The following is a 22,820-nucleotide window of genomic DNA, read 5'->3' on the forward strand; positions in this document are numbered from 1 at the left end:
ATAGCATGAGACCATGACCTGAGCTGAAATCAAGAGTCAGACACTTAACCGTCTGAGCCACCCAGGTGCCCCAAATGGTATTTTAAGTAAACTTTAAAAGTTGATACTTGATTCAGTTATTAAGAAAATTTTTAATGTGTTTGGAAGAACTTGGGTATGTGGATCTCCTTTTTCAACTAAGTTTTATGCAATCTAAATGCATATGAAGTATTTCAGATGAAAATTTAACATCTGAATTGAAATATGCTGCAAGTATAGCATCCACACTAGGTTTTGAAGACTTAGTACCATGAAAGTAATGTAAAAATGTCTCATTAATATTTTTATATAAATTTTATGTTGAAATGAAAATTTAAAAATATTTGGGTTAAATGAAATATATTACTAAAATTAATTTTACCTGTTCCTTTTACTGTTTTAATTTAGCTCCTAAAAAATTAAAAATTATGTATGTGGCATGCATTGTATTTCTGTTGCATGTACTTTTCCAGAGGTTTTATTTTAGCACTTCCCTTTAGTTCTATAACCCATAGGTTTTCTTCTAGTATATTAGTGGAATGATTTAAGAGAAGGCATTGAAAACTTGTGCTACTTTGAGAGCAAATTCAGTCTGTTACTAACTGTGTGATCTTGGGCCTTGACAGTCGAGTTGGTATCAATACTTACTTTATTCAGTTGTTGGGAAAGAGCTAATTAAATACTGGATAGAAAATATTTGTCAGTAATTCTTATTGTTAGTGAAGGTAATTCATACAATGAAATTTCCAGTTGCTGTTCCTTCCGAAGCTAGGGTCTAATTTTATTATTGAAATTCCTTTTCAAGTACCAGCATTAATGTGTATTTTTATGAATATGTATATTTTATAAATATAGCTATTGTGTTAATATAACATTTCTGCTAATTAGATGTTGATCAACATCATTTGAAAAATTTTTTGTAAAATTATAAAACCTTGCCAAATCTTGTTAGAGAAGTGTTTTGCCAAACTTCTTAAGAGTAGGAAAGCATCAAGGAGTTCACTGATGGTACTAATGTAATCTCAAAATTTTAGACTAAAAAATGTGGGAGTTGTCTTTGTTTCTTTCCTACCCCTGCCAAAGGCCATATCTTGTTGAATCATCCTTCTCAAGAGGTAACATTCTCATTTATTCCATTTCCATTGGCACGTCAGCAGTTTTAAGTCTTGTTTACTTTTACATCAGGACATGTATATCAAAATGAAAATTATGGACCATTATAGTCAGCACAGTTCCTTAAAAATTAACAAATATATCTAGCAAATATACTAATCCTAAAATATTTATCCATTATGATCTCTTGAATTTTATTTTTGTACCATGAGACTTTTGTTATAAGGAAAATAGCACTACAGATTTTGACAATAGTAGGAAAGGTATAGTTACATAATTCCAATGTCTGAGGAAGTGTCTGATAACAATACAAAAAAAAAATAAAAACAAACACCTTAGTATTCATTACTAACATTAAATAGATGTTAATAATTTGCCCTTTTTTTGTAATCAGATCTCCCCTCCCATCCCCTTTTTAAAGACATAAGTTATATCTAAAGCTAAGATCACCAACCTTCACTTTTCCTCCCTCTTCCTAGGTTACTGCTTTCCTCAAGTTGATGTGTATCATATGTGTACATGCTTCTGTTAGTTTAGTATATGTTATAGTATGTATTCAGTATTATTAGGTATTGCCAAATTATTCTCCAGTCACACCAATTTATACTCCATTTTTACTATATTTTCTTCAATACTTAGTATCATCAGTCTGTTTGCTCATTATTTTATTTTGCATTTCCCTGATTATAGTGATTTTGAGCTTTTTGTATCTACATTTATTGCCCACTCCTGTTTTCCTCATTTCTTTTGAGTTTTAAAATCTTTTTTGTTGTTGATTTGTAAGAGTTTTTTAAAGTTGAATACGTTACTAGTGCTTTTTTAGTAACATATGGAAATATTTTCTCCCAATCTCTGGCTTGTGTTTTCACTCTTTAATGGTATCCTTGAAGATTTTCATTTTAAACTACTATAGTCAAGTTTCTTAGTCTGTTATGGTTTGTACTTTTTTGTCTCAAGAAATTCTCCACTACCCCAGGGTAATAAAGTATTTATCCTTTTTTTTATTATTCAGTAAAAGTTTTAAAGTTTTTGCCTTCATATCTTCAGTATTTAAGTCATCTGGAATTAAGTTTTGTGTATGATGCAAAGTCTTTTTTTTTTTTTTCAAATGGATTGCAAACTTCCCCAGCACCATAAGTGAATGCCGCTTTTATCATATGTCAAGCCCTGAGGTATGTGTATGTGTGTCTCTTTTCTGGACTGTTTATTCCTGTTTCACTGGTCCATTAGCTATCACTCCATTAGTATAACATCCAGCTGTTAATCACATTACAGTAAGTTATAATGTCAGAAAATTTAATTCTTCTCAATCATTGGTCTTTAATATTTTCCTAGGTAATCTTAGCCCTTGACTCTTCCATACGATTCTTAAATTTTATAAAAAGTAGGTTAATGAGAATTGCTATTTTTTGCAACAGTTTATTTTCCTTTCCAGTTAATATTTAAGTAGAGTTTTATTTTTTTGGTAAACATTTTACACTTCTTTTTTACTTTTATGGTGCATTTAATTTTTTGCCATATAAATGGTATTCTAATTTTTAACTCATTACTTTTACTAATTGTTGCTGGCATATAAGAACTCAGTTAATTTTGGTACATTGAGGGGCGCCTGGGTGGCTCAGTTGGTTAGGCATCTGCCTTCGGCTCGGGTCATGATCCCAGGGTCCTGGGATTGAGCCCCGCATCAGGCTCCCAGCTCAGCGGGAGACCCGCTTCTCCCTCTCCCTCTGCTGTTCCCCCTGCTTGTGTGCTCTCTCTCTGTCAAATAAATAAATAAAATCTTTAAAAAAATTTTTTTGGTACATTGATTTTTGTATCCAGCAACCTTGAGGAGGAATGCTCTTATCAGCTGTAATAGTTTGTTTTTAGAATGTCTTCTAATTGTATCAGTTGTGAGCAATGCCTGTTTTTATTTCTCCATTTCTAATTATCTTTTTACTTTTCTTGCCATATTGCATTATATAGCGTTTCCAGGTATAGTGTTAAATTTAAGCAGTCATAGTGAGTATCCTTGTTTTGTTCTTGACTTTAAGGAAATAGTTTCACATACTTCATCATTAACTGTGATATAGGATTTGGTTAGGAACCTTTTATCAAATTAAAGAAATACCTTCCATTTATAGTTTGGTAAAGGTTTTGCCTAGAATCAATGTTGTGTTTTTCAAATACATTTTCTGAATCTATTGAGATTTGTTTTTTCCTATATTCATTTATGTGTAAATTATACTAATAGGTTTTCTGATGTTGTACCAGGAAGCAAAACCATTAGACAAAAATCAATTGGCTAAAAGTTGTTTTGGTTTTTTTAATGTTGTATTTGAATCAGAAACAACCTAAGTTACTTCTTTATTCCACTACCAGGGAGAAAAGCAAACTGAACCTGTTTTCTCTTTGCTCATAGATCTCCATGAGTTAGTTAAATAGACAAAGGAGAAAAAGGAAAAAATTGGTGATACCATTTATAACTTATTTCATTAACACTATTGCCTATAAAAAGCAGTTCCTTTATGGTGCTATGTAATTCTCTCAAACAATATTAAAGAGCTTTTGGTATTAACTAAACCTAGAGGTTATAGGTTATATTAAAGATAATTAAAAGTAGTTCAGCAAAACTATAGTGAGAGAATCCTATCACTTTTTTTAAAAAATGCAAGAGAAAACCGAACAAAAGAAAATTACTGCTATGATGGATTATAGACCAATTTAATAATTTAATTTACTTGGGACCCTTGCTTTATCTTACATTAGCTAGGTAACTAATTTTCTTTGGTCACAACCAGATTATAAATTCAGTCTACATTCTTATCAATTCAAAGTATGGCCTTTTCGAGCACATCATTTTAGAGCATATAACAAAAAAAAATTCTTTTATCCTCTCTGATGATCCCTTTTTCTGTGTGTAGCATGGAATGCCATGGTGGTTAAGAGTATTCTTTCTGGATCTCACTGTCCGGGATTCAGTTCTGGTACAGCTCTTAGAGCTTTGGGACCATGTGCAAATTTCATAATCTCTGTGTCTCATTTTCTCCATTTGTAAGATAAGAATACACTTCCTACCTCATAACATTGTTGGGAAGATTAAAGGAATTAAATGTAAAGTTCTTGCAGAGTGCCTGACACTACATAAACACAATATCGTAATAACTGTGTAAATTATAATTATTTTTAAATAAGACTAGGGAATAGGAGAATATATATGATATTTTGGTCCATGGTTCTTTCTGCAAAAGACAGACTTATTCCCCAAAGCCAATTCACTGTAATTCAGTTTGCCATGACCAAAGTGCCAAGTTTAACAAATGTACTAATTTACTAAATCTTTTGTTTTGTTTTATGAAGTTTACAGCAATTCATATTGCTTTTGAAGTTTTGTGAGGTTAAGTTGACTGGTCATTTTGTTCATAACAGATTTTAAAGTATTAGAATTGCTGAAACCTGAGGTCATGATATGAGTCTTTTTAGTAATATATTTAATATTCACAAACACATATTTTAAAATCAGTAAACCAAAACCCCCAAGGACTCTGTACCTCAGTGAAAGGAGTGCTAGAAAAGTATCATTCACTTGCTCAAGAGGTCAATAAAGAAGATTATCTCTGCAAGGAGCTTGAGCCAATGCATTGAGAGTGTTAAAAGTCAAATTTATTAGCTCCTTTGTATAGTTATAGATATTCGAGCTGAGAAATCAACATAAAAGTTGATCTAAAGATGGTACTATTTCTTGGGACCTGCCCCAACCCATTCTGCATAGAATTCTCATATATATAGCTCCAATGAAGATGGTCTTCCAAAATTTTAAAACAACAACAAATGAAATTCACTGTGAGACTCAGCAGGTATAGCAAGACTCCCAAGAACTTCAGAATATTGTATAATCTGATTATTCTGATTATCTGATAATCTGGGGAGCCTAATCTGGGGAGCCTAAAATTAATATGTCAAAGTGATTAAAGACATATATGGAGATATCAAACCTAGAAAAGAAGAAAATGCTATTTTTTTAAGATTTATTTATTAAATTTATTTTTAAGTAATTTCTGTGCCCAATGTGAGGCTCAAACTCACAACCCCGAGACAAGAGTTGCATGCTCTACTGAGTGAACCAGCCAGATGACCCCAAGATGCTATTTTTTTTTTTTGAGATTTTTTATTTATTTACTTGACAGAAAGAGAGCAGGAGCAAGCACAAGCCGGGGGAGCAGCAGAGGGAGAAGGAGAAGCAGGCTCCCCACTGAGCAGGGAGCCCGACGTAGGACTCAATCCCAGGACCCTGAGATCATGACCTGAGCCAAAGGCAGACACTTAACCGACTGAGCCGCCCAGGCGCCCAAGATGCTATTTTTTAAAAAAGAGAACCTCTAGGGATGCCAAGGCAGCTCAGTCAGTTAAGCGTCTGACTCTTGGTTTTAGCTTAGGTCATGATCTCAGGATTGTGAGATTGAGCCCCATGTCAGAGCTCAGCACAGTCTGCTTAAGAGTCTCTCCCTCTCCCTCTCCCTTTACCTTTCCCCATCCCCACTCACTTGCTCTCTCTCTCTCAAAAAAAAAAACTGTTAAAAAGAGAATTTCTAGAAATGAAAAACAGACACTGCAAAGAAAATTTCAGCAGAGGAGTTAAATAGCAGATTTGACACCACTGAAGAAAGAACTAGCAAACCATAAGGTAGAGCTGAGGAAAGTATCCAGAATTCACAGAGCTCAAAAAGCAAAATATGAAAGGATAATTTAGTCACAGAAATGGAGAGTAAAATGAAACATTACAACATACATTTCATAGGCATTTCACTAGTAGAAATTAGAAAGAATGGGAAAGAGACAATATTCAAAATCATAATAGCTGACAGGTTTTTTACAGTTGTGAAAGACAAGTCCTTGTATGTTAGAAGCATAAATCAAAAAGAAGGCTATACCTATGTAAATTTTAATGAAAGATCAGAACACTAATGGCAAAGAAAAGAATTTAATTGCAACCTGTAATGGAACACCAGTTAAACTGGCAGCAGATTTCTTAATCAGCAATAATAGATGCCAGAAGACAACTTGAATATTTATGTCCTTAGTGTTCTGAGGTAATTTGCTACCCTGTAATTCTACTTCCATCACTGTTGAGGAGTAAAGTTAAAATTAAGAAATTTCCAGACCAGTAATGACTAAGAGTTTACTTTCTGAACACCATCACCCAAGGCAGACTAAAGACTGTATTTCAGGAAGAAGGGAATTGAACCCGAAAGGAAGAGATGAGCAAAAAAAAAGGATTGGTGACCAAAGATCAGTTAAAATGTTGGTAAATAATCATTAACTGTGAAAAATAGTGTAAAATCATTGACTCAACAGTACTATTGTTAAGACATATCTTTCTTTTATTTATACAGCATCAGGGAAGAACAAAACGAGAATGAAAACATGACACGGTGCTTTAATGATGACACTGATCATTACGTTAATCTGTTAAACTAAATTCCCTTTCCTTTGAAATTTCTTTTATCTAGTCAAAGGAATTTGGCAGATGCCTTCACGTGAATTGCTTTGAATGTGATAGGGAATCCTTTTGTACATATCTTAGTTACAGGACCTAGCAAAGCTTCATTAACTTGTGGATACTTCCATAGTAGAAAAAATTCAATAACTAAAATTCAGTAAATCAAGAAATAACAGTATAACCACATTACTGAGAAATACAGAGGTAACTAGAAGAAATAACAAGAAGAGTCAAAAGTAGTTACCTTTCAGAATGGGACTATGAGATTTTTTATAGCTTATAAAACTGTTTGATTCATTGTAAACTGTGTATGTGTGAAACTTCACTTAAAATACCGCATGAGACAATGATTCACCAAAGGAAAAATTGTACAGCTATATTATTTAGAAATAAATGTAGAAATAGATTTTAAGCAAAGAGGAGCATTACATAGTGATAAAAGAAACCATTCACTAGTAATAATACTGAATCTTATTTACTTAGCAGTGAAGCTTCAAAATATGTAAAGCAACATTTGACAAAATTAGAAATTGACAAGTTTTTCTCTCCTAAGACTCAAGTAAGTATAAGAGTATGGGAGATTTAAATAAGATAATAAAGTTAATCTATTCTGTATACACAATCAGATTATGTCTTTTTGATTTTCATTGATAATTGGGTCATTTGTAAAAAATCAACTATTTACAGTGCACAGAGTCATAAAGCAAGTTTCAATAAAGATGGAAAAATTAATGTACAAATTCTATTCTCTGACCATAATAAAATTAGGAGTCAGTAACCAAAAGATAATCATTGCCACCTGTATATTCGGAGATTAAACCAAACACACTTCTAAGCAGTTTGTGGCTCACAAAAGAAATCACAATGGAAATTACATAGTATTTAAAAATGCATACATTGAAAACACAATATAAATTTGTAAAACGCATCCAGAGCATCACTTAGAGGGCTATTTGTAGCCTGAATGCAGATTTTAATCAGCTACACATTCAACTGCAGAAATTTTTAAAATGTAGAAATTTAAAAAACAACAATAAAATAGAGCAAAAATTAAATAGAAATTGAAAAGCAAAAACTTACTTATTGATTACTGGATAGTTGCTTATGAACTAAAGGAAGAAAATATTTTAAATTGTAAAGGAAAAAAAATAAAATTAATAGAAGAGGAAATATTGCATTGCTCCTGGCTCAGAGAAATGTTACTGTATAATAAAAAAGGCAGGGGCGCCTGGGTGGCTCAGTCAGTTAAGCGTCTACCTTCAGCTCAGGTGATCCTAGGGTCCTGGGATCAAGCCCTGTGTGGGGCTCCCTGCTCAGTGGGGAGTCTACTTCTCCCTTTCTCTCTGCCCCTCCCCCAGCTTGTGCTCTCTGTCTCTTTCTCAAATGAATAAAATAATCTTTAAAAAAATATTTTTACTGGCAGCTCAGGACCGAGTGCAAGTCACAGAATCACCATGATGCTTCAGAGGCTTTTCAGGTTCTCCTCTCTCATTTGGTCTGCAGTCTCAGTTCATTTGAGGAGCAACACTGGTGTTACCGCGGTGGCATTTAAAAAGGAACTTGATCCTGTACAGAAACTCATCGTGGACAAGATTAGAGAATACAGAACTAAGCTACAGGCATCAGGAGGACCCGTTGATACTGGCCCAGAGCACCAGCAAGACCTAGAGAGGGAGCTTTTGAAGCTTAAGCAAACGTATGGTAAAGCAGACATGAATACGTTCTCAGAATTCACATTTGAAGATCCTAAATAAATTTGAAGTCATCAAGAAGCCCCAGTCCTGGAAAAACCATGTAAAATTTATTTGGTAATTTCACCTGGATTAGTTGTACAACTGGATCAGAATAAACATTTCTCAACTGTCAAAAAAAATATATATATGTATATATATATATATATTTTTAGGGGCGCCTGGGTGGCTCAGTTGTTAAGTGTCTGCCTTCGACTCAGATCATCGTCCCAGAGTCCTGGGATCAAGCCCTGCATCAGGCTCCCTGCTTAGTGGGAAGCCTGCTTGTCCCTCTCCCACTCCCCCTGCTTGTGTTCCCTCTCTCACTGTGTGTCTCTCTCTGACAAATAAATAAATAAAATCTTTAAAAAATATATTTTTTAAAAAATGGCAGCATTCCCTAAATTAATATATAGATAAAGATTGAATGTAGCCTCCATTGACATCAGTGGGAACACATGTCTTTAGAACTGAAGTCTAGTCAATCTAACTTACTTGAAAATATTGCAAAATATAAAAGTTACAGCATTGGGAGTAAAAATGAAAAACAAGCCCCGTGGACAAAATAGAGACTTCAAAAATATAATCTGTTGGGGTGCCTGGGTGGCTCAGTCATTAAGCGTCTGCCTTCCGCTCAGGTCATGATCCCAGAGTCCTGGGATCGAGCCCCGCTCAGCGGGAAGCCTGCTTCTCCCTCTCCCACTCCCCCTGCTTGTGTTCTCTCTCTCACTGTGTCTCTCTCTGTCAAATAAATAAAATCTTTAAAATATATATATATATTTATAATGTTACAGGACTTGGAGGTGTAAGTTACAAACCAAGAGTAACTTAGAGGTGAAAGGAATCACCTTTCATGAATTTTGCTAGGGCATTGAGGAAAATTGACTTATGTTTTTGTCCCAGTTATGGATAAGAGATTAATTTAGGGCTATTTACGAAAACAGTAATTTCAGAGATCAGTTAAGTTTGTTACCATAATAGCTATTTTCCTGAAATGTGTCAATATCAAAAGGAATGCAGCAAAGAAAAATGGGTAGTTGTTAAATTTATGCATGTTATGAGTCATGAGCGTTTGATATACTAATTTTTTTTACTTGTATGTTTAAAATTTCCTATAATTTTTTAATTAAAGTAAAAGAATGGGAAAGATATATAGTATGTTTAACTGAAAAAAATTTTATCCAAAAATACAATGCTTATATATGTCAAACATGTAAGTTCCGTAACCACATTCCATTTATTCGGTAGAAAAAGGAGATCAACAGGCAGACAAGGAAATGTTGATAATAAATCATTACACAGAAGAACCTGCAGCTTTGTTATTAGTTAGGAATAAATTTAACATGAAAGCCTTGCTGTGTGTTTATTAAGCTAGAAAAAAATTATAAAACCTTATGTTGGCTAGACTACTCACTTCTGTACTCAGTAGTGTGACTGTGTCTTCCTAGAGGGAAAATTAGCAATAGACAGTATTTATAAAATTGTTCACTCACTTAACCTAGTCTGTGGGATATGCAAGTGTCTAAGACATTAGTGAATGCTACTAAAGAATAGAATTTCTTCCCTAAAATGCTGTAAACTTAGGTGGCCCCCCAGTGTAGGCTGCCTTTTTGGGCCCTTAATATTTCTGTAACAACTAGTAGTGAACACATACTACAGGTCAGGCACTGTTTCCATCATTCAGACCTCCCAACTTCAGGAGGGTAGTTTCTATTACTTCATCTTACGGATGGGGGAACTCAGTCTTTGCAAAGGGAAGTGATTTTCCCCACATCACACATTAATAATGAGCTCACTCAGGATTTGAGCCCAGGCAGTCTTCAAACCCCTGCTTTTTAAATCATTTCTCCAAACTCCCTCTCAAAATGAAAGCCATGTATCAAGTAGTTGACTTTCCTGTGTAGGGTCATTTAATTGCTTCAAGATAGCTACTACTAACATTACAGCTTCATTTTAGTATAGATTCTAGACGGCTTTGACCATAATGCTGATGGGAATAAGCGGTGAAACAGATCTTCTGATATATAACTGATGACATTGTGAATAGGTACAGCCTTTTTTGGAAAGCATTTTGGCAGCATATTTCAAGAGCCATAAAATGCTCATATTTTTTGACCTAGTTAATGCCACTTCTGGGAATCCTCTAAAGAAATAGTCTAATATGGAAAAAGCCGTAAGCACTAAAGTGATCACCACAGCTATGTTTGTAATAGAGCAACTGGAAGCAACCCTAAATGTTCTCAGTAAAGGAATGATTAAACACACCATGGTATATTTACTTAGGCAGCCAATAAAAATGAAGTGTGATGCAACATAGACAAAGAAAACACAGTCATCTTGAGCTTTCAAAGCAGCACACAGCTGTATCTGCACTAAAATTACAGCTTTTACAAATATGAAAAAAGATGGAGGGGCACCTGAATGGCTCAGTTAAGCTCCTGCCTTTGGCTCAGGTCATGATCCTGGGGTCCCGGGATCAAGCCCTGCATCCGGCTCCCTGTTCATCAGGGAGCCTGCTTCTCCCTCTGCCCCTCACCCTGCTCATGCTCTCTCTCGCTCTTTCTCTAATAAAATCTTTTAAAAAGAAGATGGAATAGAATAATGTTGTGGGTGATAGTTTTCTTTCTGCTGTTTTTCAAGCTTTTTGTAAAATAGATTTATTCCTAATTTTAAGATTTAAGTCACATGATTACTTACTGGTTTTGTGCATTCATCTCCTAACCCTCACTAGATTATAAGCTGCATGTTTAAAAAGAGCATCACTGGACACAGGCAAATTTCAAGCACCTTGCAGGTACCTCATTTACTGGTTGCATGAACCTCGGCCATTCAGTCTCTCAGCTGACTTATTTGACTCATGAAGTGAGCAGTGCAATTTGCAAAACATGAGTGGTATCTTTGGAGTCAGGGGACCTTCCTGTGTGTCTTGGGCTGTTAGACAGGTGGCTCCAACTTTGTAAAGCTCAATTTCCTCATTCATAAACATGAAGCTAGTGAGATCAAGGTCTGGCACTCCTTTAGTAGAGGCTCTGAAAATGTTCCTTCCATGCAGGTACAGCCCTTATAAAGTGTTCCTCACCTTTCTGTATCCTTGCATGACAAGAGCAAATCTAAAGTCTTCAGCTAACTTCTTTTGAGCAGCAGCTTTTACATGACTATCTTCTAGCATAACTTGTTATCTATAATTTAGAGTTAAGGATGAAGAAAAGCTTTGTCATTCAGTGTGGATTGAAAAATTTTCAGTTTTGTTTTAATCTTTTTTTTTCCCATATAAAAATATAGTAAATTGTCATTGTCAAACATTTGGAAAATACAGAAAGCTGGAAGAAGAAAATTATACCATAATCTTTCCACTTAGAAGTAACCATTATACATTTCATTTCCTTTTAATTTTTTCTGAATAACTGATTTTTTTAAAGGAGAAATATAGGAAAGCTCTTATTAGAACGTTTGTTATTTTGGGGGCAAGTTTAATACGATGTTTTGTGTTTGTTTTGAGACAGTTTACCTTCAAAAATTGATTCTTATATAGGGAGAAAGACCAAGCTAGCAATAAGGAACCACATAGGGGATGGGGGTAGGGATATCTCTGTCTTAATTAGTAGGACAGTTTTTTTCTGTAATTCTGATACCTATCAAAGAATGAACTTACGTAAAGTTGAATTACCCAAATCATGCTTCCTGGACTTTTTTTTAGGACAATTACAATTTTAAATAACTTGTGATGTTTTCTTTGCAAGTTATCTTGTACCGATTCAGACCATGAGTTGTGAATTTTGGTTTGGAAAATATAGTCATCATACATAAACTTGGAATAAAGAAAAAGCTTACAGAATAACCACAATTTCTTGGCTCTGGTCCTTATCATTTTTAGAACATGCAGTTTTAAAAAATCATCAGCCCCTGTAATATCCTCTGGAGAAAAGGAGGAAATTTATCCAGTGACAGAACCAACAGAGCAGCGAATACCTAGAAAGACAGCCTGAGCTACTGTGGCCATGTGGGTCCAGGCATTGATGTCACATTACACTGACCTGTGTTGGACTTGTACTTAAATCAGAAAGAGAGAATGTACTTGTTGAGGGATTGAGAGCATTGATCCCTCTATTTTCTGGGCTTTGCTGTTCAAGGGAGGCTTCTACAGGATGACTTTAAAAGTGGGGGAAAAGGTTTTTTCCCTCTTTCATTTCCTTTCTTCAGAGCAGCAATAGAATTATGAAAGGTGACAGGGTACATCCCATATAAATAATTTTCAGTGTGGCATATCTGTCATCCCCACTACATCGAGGAGGACATGAGAAATGTTCGAGGTCAGTGTATTGTCTTGCCTCATCATTCTCCTTTGAATATGCCACTGTGGTTTGTGCCCCTTTGACTTCTGAGGTCTGCCGCCACAGGCAAGCAACTCTTGATTGGTTGGGAGTAGGTGTCCCTCACTCCTGCCTAAGTATCTGCACATCAGGGAAGTCACTTGTCCTTTAGAGTCATTTCTTCTGACAAGGATGGGCCATAACTCCTTACTGATACTTGGCTTATTAATCCTTTCCAGTTACTTCCTCTTTGAGGAAAATCACTTGACCTCTTCACAGAAGAAAACCTAACCTGTAACACCATTTGAGGATCCAGCTTAGAACTTAATTGACCTCTACAGCTTTAGGCAGTACTTGGGTACAATGGGATAGTGGGAATTTGGAAGTGTCATGTGAGAGGGGGGCAGATAACTAAACCCTGTAAACTTTCTACTTGCAATAACTTTGGTCCCTCCAAAACTGTGCTTGCCTGAGATAGAACTTGGTGCCCTACGAAAAATTATGACCTGAGACTTTTGAACTGCTGAGGGAAGTAGTATCCAGAAGCTGCATAGAAAGTTAGCTGAATTTACACGCTGTTCTATAAGAGAAGATGATCAGTTCCACTTAATTCACTGTACTTTTTAGACTTTTTCTGTAACTGATTGTTGATAAAAATGATTTAATTTTTTTCAGTATTGCCTGTCAGGGCACCCGACCTTACCGTGCAATGTGCTCAAATTCAAATCAACTACCATTATGTTGGACTGTGGACTGGACATGACTTCCACTCTCAATTTCCTTCCTTTGCCACTTGTTCAAAGGTACGTGCTGCTGTATCTGGGACAAAATGAGCTTTAGTTTGCTGAAAAATTGTACCGATTAGCATAAAGATTACCAGTACCTTGTGTATTGTCCTTAGTTTACTTTGTTCCCTTAAAAATGTTCTTCATCAGAATTATTTCCTTTGACTGGGTTGATGGAAAGTGTTGTATTGATTTATTGATTGACTTCTTTATTACAACTTCTTCTGAGCATCTTTATTATAACTTCTTCTGAGCGTCTGTAAAATGTTCCTGCAACTGCTCCATGCAAGTGAGGTCATGTATATTTCATCTTTCTTGCTAATTCATGTAAGAGCTGATAAATGGTCAACTGATGAGCCCAAGAATTGGATTTTAGAATCATTTAATTGCCTTTGCAGGGACTTGACATCATAGAGCCTGACATTTCTTTTTGATAGGTATCTATGTGTTATTTTCATAATAGCTATAGATATCAAAGAATCATATATGAAGCTAAAGTCCTTGTCTTAAAGCAGATGGATTACCTGAAGTCTGTAGTCACCACTGTTTACTCTTACTATGACTTTGGCTAAGAAATTGGTTTCCCAGCTTGCTGCTAATTGAAAACAGCAATTTATAAGAGAGGTGGGTAACTAACAGAAGCAAATATATTCCCAGTAACAAAAAGTGATATCACATAGGAGAGACAGAAAATCTATCTAAAGCAGATTTAAGAGCTTAAAAGCATAGCAACCTGGGCAAACCATCTAATATATCTCATTCATTCCTGAAGACATCACTGTGTACAATGATTATTCATAATGATAATCTTCTAGAAAAAGTATAATTAAAACTCAACCTTTGATTTCTTTTTTCCTGAGATAAAGGATACAATAAGGTAAAGGGGACAGAGAGAATTCAGAGATAATTCCAGGTTACATTTTATGCAAACCTGATAAAATTCACTTATAGTCATACCCAACACTTAGAAATACATTTATTATCCACAGATATTATCTATCTATATATATTTACAATTGCTTCAGAAACTGTAGGTATCACATATATTTCTGTAAAAAATGACTGACAGGTTATTTCTTACTAAAATAGCCTGATATTTTTATTGTCTGTTTCCCCCCAGAGATTACAGTGTTCATTTATTTGGTGTTTATTAAGAATCTGCATTGTGCCGGACCAGGGGATACAGACATGAATAAGACAACTTTCCTTTCCTCATGGAGCTTATAGGCTGTTGGGGAGAAAGTATTCCACAGTCGAAGACTTCATTATACTTATGTTAAGAGAACAACTACATACTTGTGATAATTACTAAAAAACTTAAAAATAAGGTATTATGAGAGTTTCCTAAAGGGGGCCTACACACACTGCAAGGTCATGAGTTATCTTGCTGCTCCAGTCCTGAATTGGGCAGACAATTCTAGCTGCATATTTTCCCTTTCCTGCTCATTCTTGTCTTTACCTAATTTTGTGTTCTCACAGCCCTGACTCAGCACTGGAATCCACTTCCACTCTCTTCCCCTTATCGTTGTTCTTCTTTCAGAGGGAGGTTATGCTAGTGGGATGATTGGCAGCCCATATATAGTTCCTTACAAAAAGTATTTTCTGTTGCTCAGGCCAGAAACCTTGGAGATAACACTTGGCTAAAATAGTCTCCCCAGTCCCTCCCTAACCCCTCATCCTGCTTTATTTTTCTTCATAGCACTTATCCTTACATTATATATACATATTTAGTTTATGTATTATCTATCTTCTCCACTAAAAGTTTTGTAAGGGCAGGGATTTTTTTTGTTCTCCACTGAATCCCCAGTGCCTAATGGCACTGTAGTTCTTGGCATGTAGTAGCTACTCAGTAAAGATTTGTCATATTGAATGAATCCTTTTATCTTCTCTGGATTCCAACCCTTCTTGAGAGCAATTTCGCTATTAATTGTAATCTTTCTTTTATCTTGAATCTTTCTTTTGTCTTGAACCTTTCCATCCTGATTCAATTCTTCTCATTTAATTATGCTCAGTTACTTCTAACTTAATATTTTAAAAAAATTTTTTAACCTTCTCTCAACTCCACTTTCCCCTTCAGCATTACTAACTCCTCTCCAGGGAGGAGTTTGCCCATATCACCTACCAGAACACCACTCGCCAGAGTCACAAATGACTTCTGTGTCACTAGAGGCATGTTTGTCAGTTCTCATCCCACTTGGCCATTCGGCAGAACTGCCCTTCAGGATCATGCATTCCTGGTTTTCCTTTTTTCTAACTCTTCCTCTTCTATCTAAGATACTTGGGAGGTTCGTCTTTCTCTAACAACAGTCACATACCAAAATTCTTCAATATCCAGTGCTTGGCCATCAGAGTCTCTACCAAGGCAACTTCCTAAGTGCTCAGGGCTCTGATAACCATCTAAACAATAAGCTACAAATGTGTATCTTTAGTTAATAATTCTCTTCTGAGTTCCAAATTCATATACACAAAACACCTACCGAGTTTCTCTCCTTGGATGTGGCTTTGAAGGCACCTCAAAACTCAGCATGCCCCAAACTGAGTCCATGAGTAGACTTCATTCCGAAGAGGAGAGAAAACCCTCCCAGACCTGGTTTTCTCCACAGTACCCTATCTTAGTGACTGGCATGCTGATATGAAAGCCAGAAAACTGGGAGTTAACTTAGATATGCCACTCTTTCTCATTGCCCATATCCTGTCTTTCATGAAGCCTTGTTATTTTTACCTTTCAGACACTCTAGAATCCAGTCACTTCTCTTTAGGCCTGCTGTAGGCATGACTATCTTTATAGGCATTACTGTCAAGGCCTCCTAGTCAGTTTCTTTAGTTCTGACCTTGCCCTCGTCTGAATCCAGAGCCATTTTTGTGTAACTTTTCTATTTTGAAATCATTTCAGATTTACAGAAAAGTTGCAAGAATAGTACAAACAACTCCCAATTACCCTTGTTAATATTTTATCACATGTACTTTATGATTTTCTCTTGATACGTATGCATACAATTTTTTCTGACCCATTTGAAGGATACAGACAGGATGCTCCTTTACCACCTAAATACTTGAGGGCCTGTTTGCTAAGAAAAAGGAAATTATTTTACATAACCACAGTACAATAATCAAAATCAGTGAATCAAAATAGTTCACACTGACACTATGCTAGTATCTAAGCTGTATACCTTTTTCATATTTCCCAAGTTATACCAATTCATATTTCACTGTAATGCCTTTTATAGCAAAAAAGAACAGCAATACTGGTCCAGATCACACATTGCATTTAGTTGTCCTGTCTTTAGTTTCCATTAATCTGGAAGAGTTTCACAGTCTGTCTTTATGACCTTGTCATTTTTAGGAGTATGGGCTAATTATTTTATATAACAACTTTCAGTTTGGGTTTGTCTGATATCTCCTCATATTTAGGTTGGGATTATTTTGATAGGAATACCACACAAATAGTGGCATATATTATCAGAGTGCACATTTTCTTCAGAATCATCTTTTAGAAATATACATCTAATCTTGTCTCTCACCTGTTTAAAACCTTTCAGTGGTTTACATTGCTCTTACGATAAATACCAAGTTCATCTTGGTATATTATGGTTTATGCCCACCCCTCTAGTATCTCACTTTTTATTTCCTTTCAGTTTCAAAGAAATCCTATCTCCTGCCTGGGTGCAGTCACACAAATTTTTCCTTCAGCCATAAAGACTCTTTTCCCCCCTCCCCCATCCCTCCTTCCCTTAGCCTACTTATCAAGAGCCTTTATGCCTCCAGTTTCTATATAGGAAGGACACAGAGGGAGCGTTCTGGTTGGATGAGGGGGGAGAGTGTAAGTGGGCCTCTTCTTGAAGCTTCATTTGAATAACCTTTTATGTAAGATGTCCATACCAAAGACTGGTCAGAATGACTGGAGGAAAGTATGGGCCTTGTAGCTGTCTTTCTCTGTTCCCTCCAAACCCTGCCCTTTGACTCAGTTTCCCCTTTAATCTAGAACTGTCCAGATCTCACCTCAATCATCATAGATCCAGAGAAGTCTTGATGCTGCCTTGACCAGTACCTCTTTAGGGAACTTTGTACTAGACTGCATCATCATTTTTAACATCTTGTACTCTCTTTGTGTGATTACTCAGGACAGGTATGTTTTGTTCACGGTCACAGCACCAGTAGCTGCATGCCTGACACATAAATAGAGATTCATTACTGAGTGAGTGAAAGTGAACAGCTCATTCTCCTCTAGCACTGTTGCCACATGTTGAGGCTGTTCCCTCCCTGTGCCCTCTTTATGGAAACACCTCCTCTGCCCTCACCTCCTAACTCCTATTCCCAGCTCTCCCACAACACCCTACGCTGGCAAAGGTGCCCTTTCTGTGTGAACCCATAACACTTCTGCTTACCCCATCATAGCTTTTATTTTATTCTGTTGTAATTGCTGTTGACCGTCTCCCTCTACTAAAGTGCGCACTGCTGAAACTCAAGGATTATTTTATGTAGTGTCATAGCCTTGCACTTTGTATACTTTGTTCAGAGTAAGCTTTTATAAATATTTTTTGAATGAATAAAGGTAGTCATGCCTCTTACATTCTTTTCTGATTATAAAAGTAATGCATTTCAGCCTTCAGTAGGAAAGTGGAAAAATGAAAAGTAGAAGGAGAAAATGAATTGCATATCATGTTCGTTCTACCTTTCAGTATTTTTTTTTTTTACCTTTCACTATTTTTTTAGGCAATAGATTACTTTTAAATGCCTTAGGTTATTTACTTATGGGAATATTTTACCTATTTTTTTAAAATATAAGTGAAGGGGATTAAGAGGTATAGGTATAAGTCACGGAGATGAATAGTACAGCATAAGGAATATAGTTATTAATATTGTAATAATGTATGTTGATATCCGGTGACTACAGTTTCTGTAGTGAGCATTTAGTAATGTATAGAATTGCCAAATCAATATGTTGTATACCTAAATTTTATATATCTCTGTCAACTATACTTCAATAATATAAAATAAATAGCAGATCTTGTATACATGTGTTTTTTGACTATAACATTTTTAATGGCATTTTTTTTCTAAGAAATTATTGTTAAATAGGAGATGGAAAGATGTTTCATCTATAATCATAATTTTTCTATTATCTTCACCTCCCATATTTTATTAAAGTAGATTTCTGTAGAGACTTCTTTCTCCTTATTTTAAAAAATTCACAGAGTCAGAGGCGCCTGGGTGGCACAGTCAGCTGAGTCTTGGTTTCGGCTCAAGTCATGATCTTAGGGTCGTGAGATCAAGCCCCGCGTCAGCTCCACCTGGGTGTGGAGCCTGCTTAAGATTCTCTCTCTCCCTCTCCTTTTGTCCCTCCACACCCCACATGCACATGCATGCTCGTGTGCTCTCTCTCTCTCTCTCTCTCTAAAAAAAATGTAGGGCGCCTGGGTGGCTCAGTTGGTTAAGCGACTGCCTTCGGCTCAGGTCATGATCCTGGAGTCCCGGGATCGAGTTCCGCATCGGGCTCCCTGCTCGGCGGGGAGTCTGCTTCTCCCTCTGACCCTCTTACCTCTTGTGCTTTCTATCTCTCATTCTCTCTCTCTCTGAAATAAATAAATAAAATTAAAAAAAAATGTACACAAATTCTGTAATAAAAGAGCAACATAATAAATCCCTTTCCCTTTGGTAGCTTAAAGTATACTGAGTCTATGATTTAGTCATTAACTGAGTGGAACTCAGTAACCAAATATTTTTATCTCTGTAGTCAGCATCCCTTTGCTATTTGGTGACACATTTCTGTGGCACTTCATCTTTGGCACTATTGTTATAACATGGTCATTGCTCTTCTTTGAGCAATCAGTCCCATCTACTGGCAATTTCTCAAATCCAGAATAACTACAGGTGTTTTATAGAAGGCTTTGATGTTATTAAAACAGGATTTAGGGCGCCTGGGTGGCTCAGTCATTGAGCGTCTGCCTTCGGCTCAGGTCATGATCCCAGGGTCCTGGGATCGAGCCCCGCATCCAGCTCCCTGCTCCAAGGGAAGCCTGCTTCTCCCTCTCCCGCTCCCCCTGCTTGTGTTCCCTCTCTCACTGTGTCTCTCTCTGTCAAAAAACAAAAAACAAAATCTTAAAAAAAAGCATTTAACAGGAGTTAAAACTACAGTACCTGAGGGGCTCCTGGCTGGTTCAGTTGGAGGAGCATGTGACTCTTCATCTCAGGGTTGTAATTTCGAGCCCCACATTGGCTGTAGAGATTACTTAAAAATAAAATCTTTAAAAAAAACAAACCTACAGCATCTGAAAACTTTACTTTTTAAAAAATTATTGTCTGATAAGCAGTGTACCATTCTAATCATTTGTTGTAGACAACTAACTGAATCAGTCATCTGTAATTTGAAGGCTGATTTGTTGTGTATGTGATGGGGGAATAGACAGAATACATGTGCTGTGATCCAGGTCTCTTCATAAAGGGAAGTGGATATTCACAGCCTTCCTTTAGAGGGTTAGTGTGCACGAAATGAGAACAGTATTCACATTGTTTTGTCATACTTTCATTTGAGTGCTTGGTTTTTTAATTTGATCTGACAGTAAATATATTTTTCAACAAGTCTAGAAGTGAAAACATACATGTAACTATGAAATGAGATGGGAATTAAACAGCTAATGATAGAATATTTTTCTGAGACAACTCCCAAAGTTTAAAAAAAACAAGCCTATCAGGTATAATTTATACAAACCAAATTTAATCTGCTACTAGTAATTTTCATTCCCAAGTGTGAAATCCAAAATTCTCACTTTTTGCTAAATAAAAGCAAAATGTAAACAGAGAGTAGAGGCAAGGGGCATATGGGACTTCATTATCCTTACATTCTTACAACTTTTCTGTAAGTTTGGAATTATGTCAGAATTAAAAGTTATCCCCAAATTCTTATTTTTTTCTAAAATTAGATGAATGTACGTTTTAGGGACTTCATTATCCTTACATTCTTACAACTTTTCTGTAAGTTTGGAATTATGTCAAAATTAAAAGTTATCCCCAAATTCTTATTTTTTTCTAAAATTAGATGAATGTGTATTTTACTCAAGTTCTTAACATTTCCGAGAAGATTGGAAAATACAATATTTTTGTTTCTATTTGACTTTCATACCCTTTCACCTAACTACAAAATCTAAACTTGATAAAACTATTTTGGCAAGAGGATGAAGGACTGTATACTAATTTGATTTCTAATATAGAGTCTTTTAGTCCCACGCTATTACTTTGCCCTTAATTTTTACTTTACAGACTGATTTTGGGATGAAGTGCTAACTAACATCCTTTTGCCATCCAGCTTGTACTTCAGATGTGCTTTTCTTCACATAACACCTTGCTCATTAAGTTTTTCTTTTTATCAGCATTTTTCCCCTACGTTATTTGCATTTTCATCCTTCAGCATAATTCTTCTAGTCAACTCAAATCCTGAGATTACCGGGAGTGAATGATTTCTGAATCTAGACTTTTTCACATATATATGAAATTAGCCTCATCTTCTAGAAATTATTCACCTACATATGCTGTCATTTTGTAATACTTAGGAAGACTAGGTTCATTTTCCAGAATTGGAAACCCAAGCCACAGGTGAGAAGTGACTAATACATTTATAAGCGGTGAATCTGGAATGTGGACTTGACTGGAATTCAGGTATTTTTATTTGCAGTGAATTCAGTGTTCTTGTCAAAGCACCTGACCCCGCTGAGTCTGTTTTCTCATCCACAGTATGATGATCCCGTTCAGCCCTCCCCTCAGGCTTGTTGTCAAGCACAAGCAAGGTGAAGTCATGGGCAGTCACTGGAACCAAACTATAAAATGTTTTAGTGTCTCATCTTTCTTTTTTCTCTTTATTATTCTGCATAGGAGTCTTTTAATTTTCCCAATTTAGCACTAAACTACTTGGCTTTTTAATGTTCCGTTGCCACGTAATTCTTAAGCTTGTTACAACATGGTTATTTTTCATCTTTTCGATTAGTATTTTGGGTGGACATTGCTGCCAGTAATTTCAAACTGTTTTTAACTTTATGGAGATGATACAGTCACCATGAAATCACTGAGGACTATAATCTATTTAGGATAATTTAATCTTTTGTTTTGCAGCCCCAGGCTGTCTAATCTTCCTGGCTGGTCCCTAAAGGATGGAAATGCTTTCTTGGACAAGGTAATAATAACCGAGGCATATCTACACCCAGTGGAAAGCCATCTTGTCATACCAGAGCCACCCTATAGTAATGTGATGGATGGGGTCATTTTTTTCCCTTTGTATTCTCTGAAAAATCCCAAGATCCATGTAGGGTCTTCAGTACGTGGTGATTATTTTTAAGAGCCTTTTAGGGAATCTCAGTGTTCAGATTCAGGTCCAATTTGCTCGTGTGTAAAAATCTAAGAACTTCTGCTGCAAATACATTTTATCACCACAGAAAGAAAACTATTATTTTTAGCAGTGCGATGAGAGTTTCAAAGGTAATGCCTATAGAGAGTTCCATCCAGTTCGTTCTATTTTCAGGCTGTACTGACTCCATGACTGGAAGGAGTAAAACTTTTTTAAAAAACAACTTTAAAATCCTCAAGTATGTGAGTTTTAAACTGTTTCTGTCAGCAGTTAGGTAAGGTAGGGCTTTGAGAAAAGTTTGGTTCTTACTCTTTGGGTGAGGAGAGGCCATGGAAGGAGGGCAGTGTCATTATCTGATCAGATCACTCTGGCTGCCATGTGCAGAACAGACTGCAAAGCCAGTGTTTAACTTCCCAGGCAATGTGTTCTTGGGGGAGTAGGAGGGAAAACATGTTCTTGGGTAAATTTAAATAGAGGGCCTTCTAAACTATGAACTATCATCTTATTCCAACCTTTCCTGGTAGCCTAGAATGGACAGCCTTATATAGGTCATGAACAAAGAGCACAGTTCTAGGAATCTAGGATTTGGGGTTCTATTTTGACTTTAATCACTGGCTAGGCCTACAGTAAATGACATAAATAAATTTTCTTCCGAGGCTGTTAAATTTTTGACATTAGATTATCTTTACAGTAATTCCTTCTTCAGATCAGTTTTTAGGCAGTTAATTTACAAATCAGAGACCAAAGGTACAAAAATGTTAAAACTATCATCTAGTTACATTTTCTACTAAAAAAAATCAGAGGTAAAGGAAGGTTAAAAACTGTAAAGCTCATGCATGCCATTCTTAGTCCTCCAAATCATCCTTCCTGTCTCAAATTTCACTATTGAAAAACTGAAGAAATTTAAAGATCCTTAAAAAGAATCATCCACCTAAGGCATCTCCTTCTTGTAACAGGTATTATTAATAAAGGGATGCTCTTTTTACAGAATTAATTTCTGAAACTGCACCCCCACCTCCAGTGCAGGCCAAATGCATAATTTGAAGCCAG

At 35.9% G+C, this 22,820-nt stretch overlaps 2 protein-coding genes across 4 annotated transcripts in view; both read left to right on the forward strand.

The window, feature by feature from the left end:
- LOC113924334 (ATP synthase-coupling factor 6, mitochondrial-like) overlaps nt 1–8,539 on the forward strand; it is a 28,804-nt gene extending 20,265 nt beyond the window's left edge. Inside the window, exon 2 of the mRNA XM_027598028.2 lies at nt 8,034–8,539. Coding sequence (XP_027453829.2) covers nt 8,065–8,364 — 300 coding nt within the window. The 5' untranslated portion in view covers nt 8,034–8,064 and the 3' untranslated portion in view covers nt 8,365–8,539. The remainder of the gene's footprint in view (nt 1–8,033) is intronic.
- INTS9 (integrator complex subunit 9) overlaps nt 1–22,820 on the forward strand; it is a 104,247-nt gene that overhangs the window by 20,319 nt on the left and 61,108 nt on the right. For 2 of the 3 annotated variants that reach the window (XM_027598016.1, XM_027598018.1), the window contains exons 2-4: nt 2,261–2,303; nt 13,326–13,453; nt 21,539–21,599. In XM_027598016.1, coding sequence (XP_027453817.1) covers nt 2,289–2,303; nt 13,326–13,453; nt 21,539–21,599 — 204 coding nt within the window. In that variant the 5' untranslated portion in view covers nt 2,261–2,288. The remainder of the gene's footprint in view (nt 1–2,260; nt 2,304–13,325; nt 13,454–21,538; nt 21,600–22,820) is intronic. The other variant, XM_027598017.1, reaches the window with a different exon arrangement.

This window comes from Zalophus californianus, chromosome 2 (assembly GCF_009762305.2).
Source record: "Zalophus californianus isolate mZalCal1 chromosome 2, mZalCal1.pri.v2, whole genome shotgun sequence".
NCBI classification, from domain to species: domain Eukaryota; kingdom Metazoa; phylum Chordata; class Mammalia; order Carnivora; family Otariidae; genus Zalophus; species Zalophus californianus.